The sequence below is a fragment of the Leiobunum rupestre genome, chromosome 5 (assembly GCF_980474605.1).
Source record: "Leiobunum rupestre chromosome 5, qqLeiRupe1.1.hap1, whole genome shotgun sequence".
Lineage (NCBI taxonomy): Eukaryota > Metazoa > Arthropoda > Arachnida > Opiliones > Sclerosomatidae > Leiobunum > Leiobunum rupestre.
In genome coordinates, this window is record NC_143388.1 from 67,837,284 (window position 1) to 67,850,097 (window position 12,814).

The 12,814-nt window shown below is 29.5% G+C and overlaps 1 protein-coding gene across 1 annotated transcript; it reads left to right on the plus strand.

The window, feature by feature from the left end:
• Positions 1-8,903: 8,903 nt before the first annotated feature.
• On the plus strand, positions 8,904-10,300 carry LOC149945660 (uncharacterized). Its single transcript, XM_090176664.1, has 4 exons — positions 8,904-8,946; positions 8,990-9,151; positions 9,240-9,307; positions 10,133-10,300. The coding sequence occupies exons 1-4, from the start codon at positions 8,904-8,906 to the stop codon at positions 10,277-10,279; spliced, it is 420 nt and encodes a 139-aa protein (XP_090032790.1). The 3' UTR covers positions 10,280-10,300.
• Positions 10,301-12,814: the final 2,514 nt, after the last annotated feature.

Below are 12,814 nucleotides of genomic sequence, written 5' to 3' on the forward strand. Positions count from 1 at the left end.
TTAATTTAAAATAGATTACTATTTTACTAATAATTTTCATTAAATTTAAAATAGATTACTATTTTACTAATAATTTTAATTTAATTTAAAATAGATTACTATTTTACTAATAATTTTAATTTAATTTATAATAGATTACTATTTTACTAATAATTTTAATTTAATTTAAAATAGATTACTATTTTACTAATAATTTTATTTTAATTTAAAATAGATTACTATTTTACTAATAATTTTAATTTTAATTTAATTATTTATATTATTTTCCATAATTTAAAATCAGTTTATCATAAATTTTAAAAATAAATAATTATTTTAAATGAAATAAATTATTATACTACCTAATTTATTAAATATTAGAATAACAATTAGTTTACTACGTAATTTACTAATTTTTACATTAAAACGATGTAAATTTAAATTACAAAGTAATTTCTAACAAAAACAAAAATATTTTTAGTATTATTTATAGTTTTATTTTATTTTACGTGTTTCTACTACACCTGTTAAATATTAAATCATACCAACTAGTTCTTCCTCTAGAAATGTGTATTCCATTAAAATGTTGCACAGGTTCTTGAATAACTCCTTCGCAAAACGTTTTTCACAATCATTAACAGTTGAACTTTTGCTGTATATTGGAAATTCCACAAATTTCTTTAAACATTACACAACATTTAACGGATAAATTTCCATCGTGGATTACTGGTAGCTAAGATTTCAGCATACGCGCCAATTTTCCTGCTGTTTTTTAGGTATTATCGTGTACATGAAAAAACCAATATTGTCGACAAAATAGATTAATTGAACAAAATTTATTTCGCTATAGTTAACATTTATTTAAATAATCAAACATTATTATACCTTATGATTAAAAATATACTGTTTCGTTCAATAAATAAATATAATATTTTGATCAATATTTTTTCAATGTTTGTATTTTTTTTTCACATTATTCAAATTTTAGCCATATCGGTTCATTTTCACCCATTTTGTTCAAATTGAACAAAATGTGATCAATTTTGATTTTTTCGTCAATTTTTATCAATTTTTTATAATTTTGGTATTTTAAATTTTTTTCAATTTTTCAAAGATTTTTCTTGGGGGGACCCTTGGAATCGGTCAAAATCCCATGTTATTTTCAATGGTAAAATTTTAATTTTATGTTGTAAAAAACATTTTTCGTTGCCATGGCAAAACCATTGCCCATTGAATAAAATCCCTTTAGGATTTTCCAATTTACATGAAGGTCTAGCAATCTCCCGAGTTTTAACCAAATCGGTGTGTAACACTTCGGGTCGTCTCCTTGTCAGTACAATGGTTGGTAAATAGACACGGATAACTTGTTTAAAAAAATTGTAATTGAAACATCACCGTAAGTAACATAATTACTCATAAGCTAGCCTCTGTCTAACATTTCCATTGAAAAAATTTAATGAGACCTTGTTTCACGCCGAACCCAAAAATGCAAAAATGCTTATAAACCTTGCTCTATTGAAAAGTTTACCATGGAAATGAAATCATGTGATCGCGAGGCACTAACTAAACTTGACATGGGCAAAGCCAGAAACGCGCGAGGAATTCTCACTAACTTCCGTTTCCCATCAGTAAAGTTGATGACGCGTATTTCGTCACGACTTTGTAAGTGACAAAATTTACGTCATATCCAGTGAACGTGGTTTCATTAACGAAAATGCTTTTATGGCATACTTATAAGTGATTATGTTACATATGGTATCACTAAATATCACATATCTGCCCAAATGTTTTATCGGAATTGAATTTATTTGATATTTAAAAAAAAATTATTATCATTAATAATTCTTTAATAATTTGATTGATTAATTAATTATTAATAAACGATTTTTTATACAAAAAGGATTTAATTTTTTTTTCAATTTATCTGCTGCCATCATTTTGTTAATTTTTTTAAGTTCTAAACGAAGCCCTTTTGTGTTTGAAATACGTAGAACATGGATTTCGGAGGAACCGTTTTGAAGAACGGCACCATGATCAATCCATCCGGATGGAATTTTGAGATTCTTAAAGCTCTGTCACAGTTATACAATTGTAGGTAAATTCTTTGGTTTATTTCTGTCATTAAGAGATCCATCCATCATTAAGCAATAAATGTGAAATATTTGCAGCTACATTTTGCAGTCGCCACCCGATAAAGAATACGGTCGCTTATTGAACGGATCATGGACCGGACCGAAACTTCTTTCTGACCAGGTAAAACTGATTATTTTCCGAGTATGGATAAAGTTGGAAATTTTGCCTGACTCGGTGTAGCTTCAGTTAAGCGATTTTAACTTATTTTTTTTAACTTATTATACACTTTTAGCCATATTCAAATCAATTTTTTTTCGAGCTTAAAATAATTATTAGTTTTTAGCATACGATTTATTAGCTTTAAAAACACGACGCTAAACTGCTACGTACGTTTTAGTTGTATAACTAACAAAATTAGATGAAAGTTTTAGTATTTAATTTTATAAACTATAGTGAATAATCCAATAATATCTGCCCTACACAAAGAAAATGCAAGTAAAAATGAAATGGGAAAATACCAAATCTTTGAAATTTTACCGCTAAGGAACATTTTGGCTGCGTGTTATTCTCTAAGTTGGAAGACTGAGCAATTATGGTGGGAAGAATTTTATGCACTGTACAGTTACGTCAAAACGTTAATTACATAACATCATAAGTAAAAAATGGATAAGCTTTCTTCTGAAAGCAATAAATATTTTCTGTTTTGGATTTTTCATCCACATTCTAAACGAAAAACTGATAATAGAATGTTGAAAATTTTCAGTGATAGATTTTGAAAAACGTCTACTTAAACCCTGAAGTTTCTTCAAAAGGTTTTTTGTAGCGTCATTCTTAAGAATTAGTACTTTTAACGATAGAAAAACGTGTTTAATATTTTTTTTAAATGGATTTTTCCTATGATGACATTGCTGTGTGAATTCGTGTTGAATGAGAGTGTGTTTTTTGCATTAGGCGAAATATAATATGCCAAGTTGTATCAAATTGCAATGGCGTCTTCGTCGCTCAAAACGGAATATGTGATGGGAATGGGGTTAACAAAACTTTGGTATAATGTTGTGTCTATGTTCACTACGCCTCAAAGTTACTTCTATTCTCACCCACATACATATTTAATTACATAGTCTAAGCTTCTGATAAATTTAACGATCTTCCGTGGCACAGGTGGTATATAAATGTGTCTGCCTACAGTTATTAATAATTATTCAATATTCCAATTGATCGACGGTGTAGGAAGTGGATTTCGCTCTAAGTCGGATTTCAGTGTCATCGATTAGAATGCAAAGTGCGTTGTTTTCGTTTCCCTATCAGTTCGACTACATCAAGGTTATCACGAAAGCGCATAGATTCAGATGAACGAAGACTCCATTCTTCACTACGCCGTTTAGTCTGGAGGTAGGAATGACAATCATTTGCCGAATACCAATGAGCTGTGATATTGAACTTTATTTAAGAAATTCTAATATTTTTTCTTTGAAATTATCCAGATTATCATTCATCAAATTCTATGTATATTTTTCATTTTAAATTATTTGAGAACATTAATCAATTAACCACTCTTTTGTTGTTTTTAGCTTTAAAGACTTATTATTGATTTTTATTTTATAAAGGGTGGTTTCTAATTCAATATTTAATAATAATAATAATAATAATAATAATCAGCTAGGCTAATACCCAAGGCACCACCTTAGGCCTAAGTCATCAAGCGACTTTTGAAGCCTTTAATTCAGGTGGCCGGGTTACAATGCGTAGGAGGGTGGTGGCAAGCCCTGCATGCCACACGATCGAGCCAACAGCTCCCTACACTAACTATTACCGTTAACCTTGACCTATGATTATCAAATAAAGGGTTTTTTATTACTTATAGGGTAAATTATTGCAAAAAAGGCAGATTAAATCATTTTTTTAGTTAAATAAATATAATGCATACCAATTTGGTATCAAGCTTCACAAAGGACAAAAACCTAATCATTCTGCCTTAAAGTAATTTAGGCAAAAAAAGTAAAATGTTCGGAATCCACGGATTTGTGTTAGTTTTCAAGCCATTAGAAAAATTAGCCAAATCATGGTGCCACGAATGGATAAAATTAAAACCCTCGAAAAACCTGGGATCTACAAAATGAAATGCACCTGTCAAATGGCGTATTGCATATAGGGCAATCGCGGCGGTATTTATTGGCACGTGTGAAAGAACACGTGGCTGATATAAAACACAAAAGACAATTTAAATCGGCACTAGATGAACATGTATCTGAACCGGACCACGTTTTAAAAATGGAAGATGTCGAGCTTCTGAAGAGTCTGAAAAATACAGTTAAAATTAATTTAACGGAATCAATTGTATTAATTAGATTAAAAGTTAAAAACATTCTAATTAACCGCGAAGATGGCCCTTTACACCATCTTTTATTACACTACAAATCGATTTTTAGACGCTAGCATTACAAAGGGGGAGTGGGGGAGGGGCTCTAATCAAACTCTAAATATATTTTCATGGAAATTAAAAAGTAATAACCATTAATCATGTCGCCGCTATTTTGAAAATTGTATTAGTGTACACCTGACGATGTGCATTAAAGGTTATTTTATTTTTGATTTTAAATATATATGATCAAAATTATTCTTTTTTGTGTTCAATCTAATTTAATGCCCTATAACGTCTTTAAATGGACAATGGAGACTATGGCTTTAGGCAATATGTAACCGAAAAAGATAGCACTAGTTATAGTTCTAGGCATAATTCTTGCAGCTTCATTGATAGTCGACGCTTATGCTATATATCACACCAGATAAATATATTTTTATACCTTAAAATTGAAATATGTACTATAGGGTTGTGACAGTTTCTAATGAGCGCGATTTTACATCGCGAAACATACACTGCATCACAGCTACTATTTTATACTGGTCTGTATTACCATTCATAGACGCATTCACATATTGCCCACAGGGAAATATGCAAAAAGGGGCGAAATCCACCTGAGGTACCTACCTATTTAATAACGTTTGAGGTAGATGGCAACACTATAAGGTTTATGAAATATAAACTTTTTTAAAAAGTTATTAATTAATTACTAAATTATAGTAATTTAAATTCTTATTAAAAACGTATAATTTTTGTAATTTAAATTAACAATTTATTTTAACAGAAGTTAACACTTTCCGCCATAAATGGCACTATAATACGATTTTAAACTATCCAATCAGGGATAAAAACTGAAAACTTGCAACCAATCGTGAAAATAAAAAATATGGCGTCACGGTCACGCTGATATCAAAGTGCCATCTACTAACAAATAACGACATCACCACGGTACCTCGGATGAATATTACCCCTATAAAGTCGTCTTTGCCCCTTAAAAATAATAAATCGATCTAAAGCGTACTGAAAGTGACTGATAATTTAAATATTTTAATCTATAAGAAATCCTTTTTTGTAGTATCCACAAAACATGAAATTATAATTACGTGTATAAATATTTTATTATTATTTTTTTCCTGATTTAGGTCTGGATTGTATATATAGCATTTGTCATCTTTTCCCAAATTACATTAAAAGATTTTTAAAAAATTGCATCTGATTCATTTAATTATCAAGTTATGAAGAAGGGATTTATTCATTGGAATGTAGTTCTGGGAATATTTCTTCGGCAAAGTATGTAAGACCATAAATATTCGGTAATTAAGGCTTTTTAGTGGTTTGTTATTTTGGTATGAACTTTCGGGTCAAAATTTATTTTGTGGCAAAAGTTAAAACTTTCTATCTCGCGGATTTTGACGAAAGTGCTGAGTAATTCACAAGCCAAAGAATAATAATTTTAAACTACGGCTTAAGCAGAGTCGCTAACTTATAGTTCCAAAACCAGTTTAATAAAACATTAAAAGTTGTGTATAATATGGTTTGAATACTAAAATATAGTACAACGTATCAATTTAATAGTTGTTTAAAGCATGACTGATACTTCATGGTATTCTTGATTTTATTAAAAACATGTAAATTTTAACTGTTTTTAATAAAATCAAGAATACCATGAAGTATCAGTCATGCTTTAAACAACTATTAAATTAATATTTTAAACCATGGTAAATAAAAATTTTAACTTATACGATTACAACATATCACTTTTAAAAAAATTGAAAAAAGAAACTAAGTTCAAACTATACAGGGTGTTTCAGAGAAGTCTGGCTAAAACTAACAGACTTGTTTTTTGGGTTACATTGAGTGAAAAAGGTCCGGAGAAACTTTTTCCTAAATTGAACCTTATCCAAGTCGAAAAACGTGCAAATGTGCAGTTTCTATTATTCCTTAGACCCAATTGTTTCCTTTTACTAAGCATTTGGTTTCTTATCTTTCCCATCTCCTACCATTATCAATAAGTTAACACAGACCGATAATGATTATTTTTAAAAATATTTAAAGCTAATTTACATTAGGTTTAATTCTCAAAACACTGAAGCTCCGTTCAACACGATACCTTTAAATGCAAATTTTTACTAAGAAATAACTATTGAAGCCAAAAATATTTAGCCACTTCATTTTTAACTTACACAGCCTGTCAGACTTGGGGAAGGTTGTTTTTAGTGAGAGTTCAATCACATTTGAAAAAAATTGCTTGAGCTTTAAATAAATGGTTATAGGGTGCAGGATATTAAAATTTCAAACTCAAATTTAAAAAAACTACATAAATGAAAATTTCCCATCTCCTTCCATTATCAATAAGTAAACACAGATCAATAATGATTATTTTTAAATATATTTAAAGCTAATTTACATTAGGTTTAATTCTCAAAACACTGAAGCTCCGTTCAACACGATACCTTTTAATAAATGCAAATTTTTACCAAGAAATACAACTATTGAAGCCAAAAATAATTAGCCACTTCATTTTTAACTTACACAGTCTGTCAGACTTGGGGAAGGTTGTTTTAAGTAATGGTTTAAATAGAATGGGGGAAAATACTTGAGCTTTTAGATAAGTGATATAGGTACTTTGATACCAAAATATCAAATTCAAATATTAAAAAGTTGTCTACATCAATATTTTTACTTTTCTAGCAGAATCAATAAGTGAACACCGACTGTTAATGACTATTTTAACTATACTTAAAGGCACTTTCCATTAAGTTTAATTCTGAAAACACTGAAGATTTTTCTACGCATTAACGTTAATTTATGCAAATTTATCACACTGAAGCAGAATTATTGAACTCAAAAACAATTTCATCATTTTAACCTACACAGCAATTCAGACTTTTGGAAGGTTGTGTTTAGTGAGGGTTCAATCACATTTGAAAAAACAATTCTTGAGCTTTTAAATAAGTTTTTTTTTGCCAATTGTAATTGAACCCTCATTAAAAACAACCTTACCCAAGTCTGATTAGCTGTGTTGGTTAAAATTAAAGCAGTAACATATTTTTGGTGAAACATTTGCATTAAAGTTTTGTGTTGAACGCAGATTCAGTGTTTCCAGAATTAAATGTAAGGGAAGTTGCCTTTAAATGTAGTTGAAAATAGGCATTGTTATTATGTGTTCACTCATTGTTTATGGTAGGAGATGGAAAATTTTCATTGAAGCTTTCTTCTATGTGATAACCTTTATAGATGCAAATTTTAACCCTGAATCGCAATTATTGAACCCAAAACATATTTAACCACTTTTTTTTAACCAACGCAACCATAAGCTTCAGTGTTTATAGCCTGCAATTTAAGGGAAATTGCCTTTAAATATAGTTCTTTATTAGTCTGTGATCACCTATTGTGTAAGGCACCATTTAAAAAAATTAGGATTTTTTTATTTTGAAATTTTAGCAGTTATTATTATCTTTTCTCTGTTTTGTGCAATTGCATTTAATCATAACTGTTGGAAGACAAAAAACCCGCCTTAAACCCTAGTGCTTAAGGTTCATTTATTAAAATTATTTTATTGTTTAGCTGCAGTACACTCAAAGAAGACATTGAAGAGTTTCAATTATAAAACATTTTGGCAGTATTTATTATAATCGAGATTGAAAAATGTTAGTCTGGTAGAATTTATGTAATGTTATATGAACTACTTCATTTTAAATAGCCAGAAAAGTTAATTTTTGTGAAATATAGTGAAATTTGAGCAAGTGTTTTCTATATGTTCATTTGATGTGTCTTCAATTTTTTCGGTCGATGCCAGATGTTATTTAGGCGTAACAGATGCTCTAATTTTGTTACGATCTCGTTCCATAGATGTTACAATAGAACATCTGCAGAAGCACGTAAATTGCACTTCGGGTGCATCTAGAGTATATATATGTTACACATAATTGCATCTGCTGATCACTAAAAGTGCATATGCTCATGTGTTCAACACGTGTCAGGTGCTCTAATTTTGTTACGGTCTCGTTCTATAGATGTTACAATATGACACCGGCAGAGCACCTAAAATGCTTTTAGAGCACATCAGGAGGACATCTACCGTACACATAATTGCATCTGATGAACACTAAAAGTCCATATATGCAAGTGTTTAACATGTGTCAGGTGCTCTAATTTTGTTACGCTCTTTAGGTGTTTTTTAAACGTGCTGTAGGCGTCATAAAGATTTGCAGTGTAGCTTTCATAAATGTTTCTGAAAAATTATTGTTCATAATGTTTTAAGGTAGTTGAAAAAAATCTTTTTAAAAATGGTCATATCATATCATCTCGAAATAGTGTTGAAGCTTTGCAAATCATTAAGTTTGCACAACTATTTTTTTATTTAGTTAATTATCGAAAGAATGTCGGGAAATCTGAAAATTCATACCTTCATTTGTGAATAAAAGGTTTTTTTAAAAATATAAATGTTATAATCATTATTGCATACAATAGCGACGGCTGAATAAATATGAAGCTATTGCCAATTGTGACGAATGCGTTTAGTGATACAAGTACGCGCTAAAGGAAAATAAACTCTCTTATTTTTATACGCAGCATTTTACTTCTGTCGAAGAGGGCAAGTCACTTTTCTCATTACGGAAATGAAAGCCAGTTTTAACTATAATCTTTTTGTGGTTTTCTTATTTTACATTTGTTTAAAATGTAACGCGCAGGAACCTGAACCCAGTGAAGAGGAAATGCGCGTTCAAATGTGCGGTGAGAATGATCATACTTTAATCTTGACTTTTAAAAAGAAAGGTGTTTGAGTTATTTTATTTAACAAAACATTTGACGCATTTTTCAGGATATATTAAAAAAGACGGCATGTTAGAAAGGATGAAGCAGTGCTATAATTCTAAAGTTCCAGAAAAGGTATTTTGAGATAAATATTTGTATAATATTCCAATACGGAAAGGTGGGTCCAATATCCAGTATAGGTATAGTTTCAATTTTCGATTTAAAACAATTTGCGGAACTGCGTGGAACACCGCAAAGTAGTATTCATATAAATGCACGTTCTATGTGGTAAATCGATAATTAAATCCACGTTTGAATATATATTAGCACTTTCACCCGACAGAATTAGGACCGGGATTCGATCCCAGCTTGTGGTATTGGGTGAAAAATCGTAACAATTACTACGTGGATTTAATAATAATAACAATCAGCTACATTCTTAAAAAAAAGGTTTATTTGAAACCTTTAGGGGTTTTTCTTGTCCCATATTTAACACCTTAATATGTTTATAAAGGATGTTTTTCTACACCTTAAAAAGCACTTTTCCTGCTAGGGTGTTTATTTAGACTGTTTGGGGTGCTTATGTCCTCCGTTTTGGTTCCTTTGTGATGCAGTCTGAGGTATAATACTATTCCCTATTTATCTACTCCCTTTAGCGTACAAGACGACTCCCTTCAGGGGTCTACAATACTCCCTTAAGGGTTCTATAATACTCCCTTTAAGGTTCTAAACTACTGCCTTAACGGTGTTAAAATACTCGTTTTAGGGTACTAAACTAAGCCAAGTTTTCCTCCCACCATAGTTACAGATTTTTGTTCCTCCGAGTTTTTGGTTTTCACTTACATAAAAATTTATTGAGATTTATATCAATAGTAAATGTAGAGAGGTGGTGGCTTGGGTATTAGTTGATAATTATAATTGTATTTAATACAATTAACATTGGTTTGTTATCAAGTTTAGATTCAAACAATAAACGCGGATTGTATGAAGGTAATTGGTGAAGACGAAACAAGCCATGAACAGTTTTGGAAGAAAAGTTGTGAGAAAACACACCAAGATTTATTCATTAAAGTAAACCAGCCGTATATTCTAGGTTTTTTTTGTTAATTTGAAACTCATAATAGCCTTTTCAACGGCCCTTAACTCTAGTTTGTCTCTGAAAGAAGACCACATTCTTTAGGTTTTATATTTCCCAGTTAGCCAGAAAAAACATATTTCTTCTTTTGATAATTTTACCAATGATTTTTAAATTATTGTTTGAAATCTATATTTTCTAAAAATTAAATATTTTTAAAATAAATAGTTAACGTTGATAGGTATTTACAACGATTAACTGATTTGTTTTAAAACATTTCCTTTTATTTTTTAAATGGAAAATATCATAATTGCGTTTATAATATCTCAATAGTGCATGATATTTAAACCAAATTTTTAAATATTTTTTTGCATGCACCTTTATATAGTTATAATGTGTCAGACGTCATTATCATATTTGTACGCGCAATATTTTATGGCTGGAAAATGGGCTGACAAATGTTTTACGAGAATACCTACATTTGTATTGAATTTATTACAACACTAATTGCCAGGCATTTCCTTACTTAAACGGTCCACTTAAATAATTGGATACGAACTATAGTTATTGCTCATTCTTTGTTTGATTGTTATACCTGAAACGTGCCTCAATGTTTACACTTCGTTGATAACAAAAAAAACGGCCTTCTCAGGTGTGTTTCGAGTAGAAACGCGCATAAACGATTACTCATATGATATATTTTCATTGGACCCTTGTTGTGGGGAATTGCCTCATCCTAAGTTTTGTATTAAATTTTGAAGCTTGTCAGTCAATACAATTTTCGTAATAAAACTAACAATTTGTAAGTAAAGGTGCACGCAAAAGTTGTTTGATTTTTAAGCTTATGAATAGATATTTTGATAACGTAACGTGGACTTCTTGTTTAAATGTGCTCTTACGTCACAGTCTCTAATGGTGTTTTTAAATATCCCTCTACAAATTTGTTATGATTAAAAGGTATAAACTTAAACTAATTTTCACATTTTTCAGTTTGAAAAATGTACAAGTGAACATTTCAAGAAACAGGTGAAAAACGTTGATATAATCTATGTATAGTTCATTCGTGTAATGTATGGATTCTTTTTAACATGTTTCTTAATTGTTACACTATGTTTAATTTTGTTGTTGTACTAGTCACCACTTAATAATATTTTCAGCAGAAAGGAAAGAAATTAGGGTTTAAAGTATTATTCAATTAACCCTTCCGAATTCGCAAATTTTGAAAAATAAGAACTAAAACAAATAACAAAATATCATTGTGTAAAATTTCTTTGGTCGAACTAATTATGTAAATTTTGAATTTCAGAATATAACGGATAATGAAGCCACCTACCTGATGGGGCCATTTATTGTAAGTATATGTATTTCCAGATTATAAGAAAATCAAATATAGAATATTCCTTAAAATAATTTTACGGCCCTTGTATATAAACTAATGAAGGTTTAAGAAATTGCAAAACCACTTCTTATACAATAAAATAGTATATTATTTTATTGTATAAGAAGTGGTTTTGCAATTTCTTAAACCTTCAATAGAATATTCCTCCTCCCTTTCGGAAATACCTGAATTTTAACAATACCAAATAGAAAGGTTTTTTTTTAGTTTATTACGCTTTTGATGTCGTAAATGTTATAGAATTTCATTACAATTATTAATTCAATTAAAAAAATGAAGATCATTTAATACCAAGTTAATAGTTTATTTTATTAAATACAAAGTGGTCTTGCCCACGTAGCTAGACAGACGCCGTGACAGACGATATTTTACAAAATTAACAATAAGCGTAAAAAGCGTATTTTGGCCCCTTTAAAAGGCATTATTGTCTTTCATGTTCGATATCCAGGTTTATAAACATAAAATAACAATACAAATAAAATTTCGTTATTCCCTTGATTACACAAACTAGTTTTACACTAACTTTTTTAAGTTAGAATAATGATTAACTTCGTTAAATTTGCATATTGAAAAAGATCAATGTTTATTTACAATGATGCGTCTAACCGGTTTCGAAACGCTTCGCATTTCATCCTCAGAGACTGAGGATGAAATGCGAAGCGTTTCGAAACCGGTTAAACATGGATCTTTTTAAATATGCAAATTTAACGAAGTTAATCATTATTCTCAATTATACTATTCGGCATATTGAACTTACAACAACCCTTAAACCTTAACTAACTTTTTTAGGATTGTTTACTACCGTAGAAAGAAATTTGAGTTCTGAAGAAAAATGGTAAAAATTCAAATTTTATATACATAATATTATGTACGTGTAATTATAAAAAATAAATACTTATTTGTAAAACAATTTGCTTTTATTATGTATAATTTCATTTTGGGTTAGTTTATAACGCTGGAACACGATGTTTTATATATATATATATATATATATATATATATATATATATATATATATATATATATATGTAAAGGGTATACATTAAGGGCAAATGCAAATTATGTTCAGTTTGAGTAAATTGGTATAAATTATTGATGCCATAAAGAAGACCAGAGCACGAAAAACAATTCTTATTTGTTGACCTGATATTTATTAAGGATTTTTTTTATA

What these genes read in the sequence shown, in the direction of transcription:
- LOC149945660 (XM_090176664.1), top strand. Translation starts at nt 8,904, where the DNA reads ATGAAGCTATTGCCAATTGTGACGAATGCGTTTAGTGATACAA. An exon ending in GAATGCGTTTAGTGATACAA is followed by an intron (nt 8,947 to 8,989) that starts GTACGCGCTAAA and finishes TTTTATACGCAG; the next exon opens with CATTTTACTTCTGTCGAAGA. An exon ending in AATGCGCGTTCAAATGTGCG is followed by an intron (nt 9,152 to 9,239) that starts GTGAGAATGATC and finishes CGCATTTTTCAG; the next exon opens with GATATATTAAAAAAGACGGC.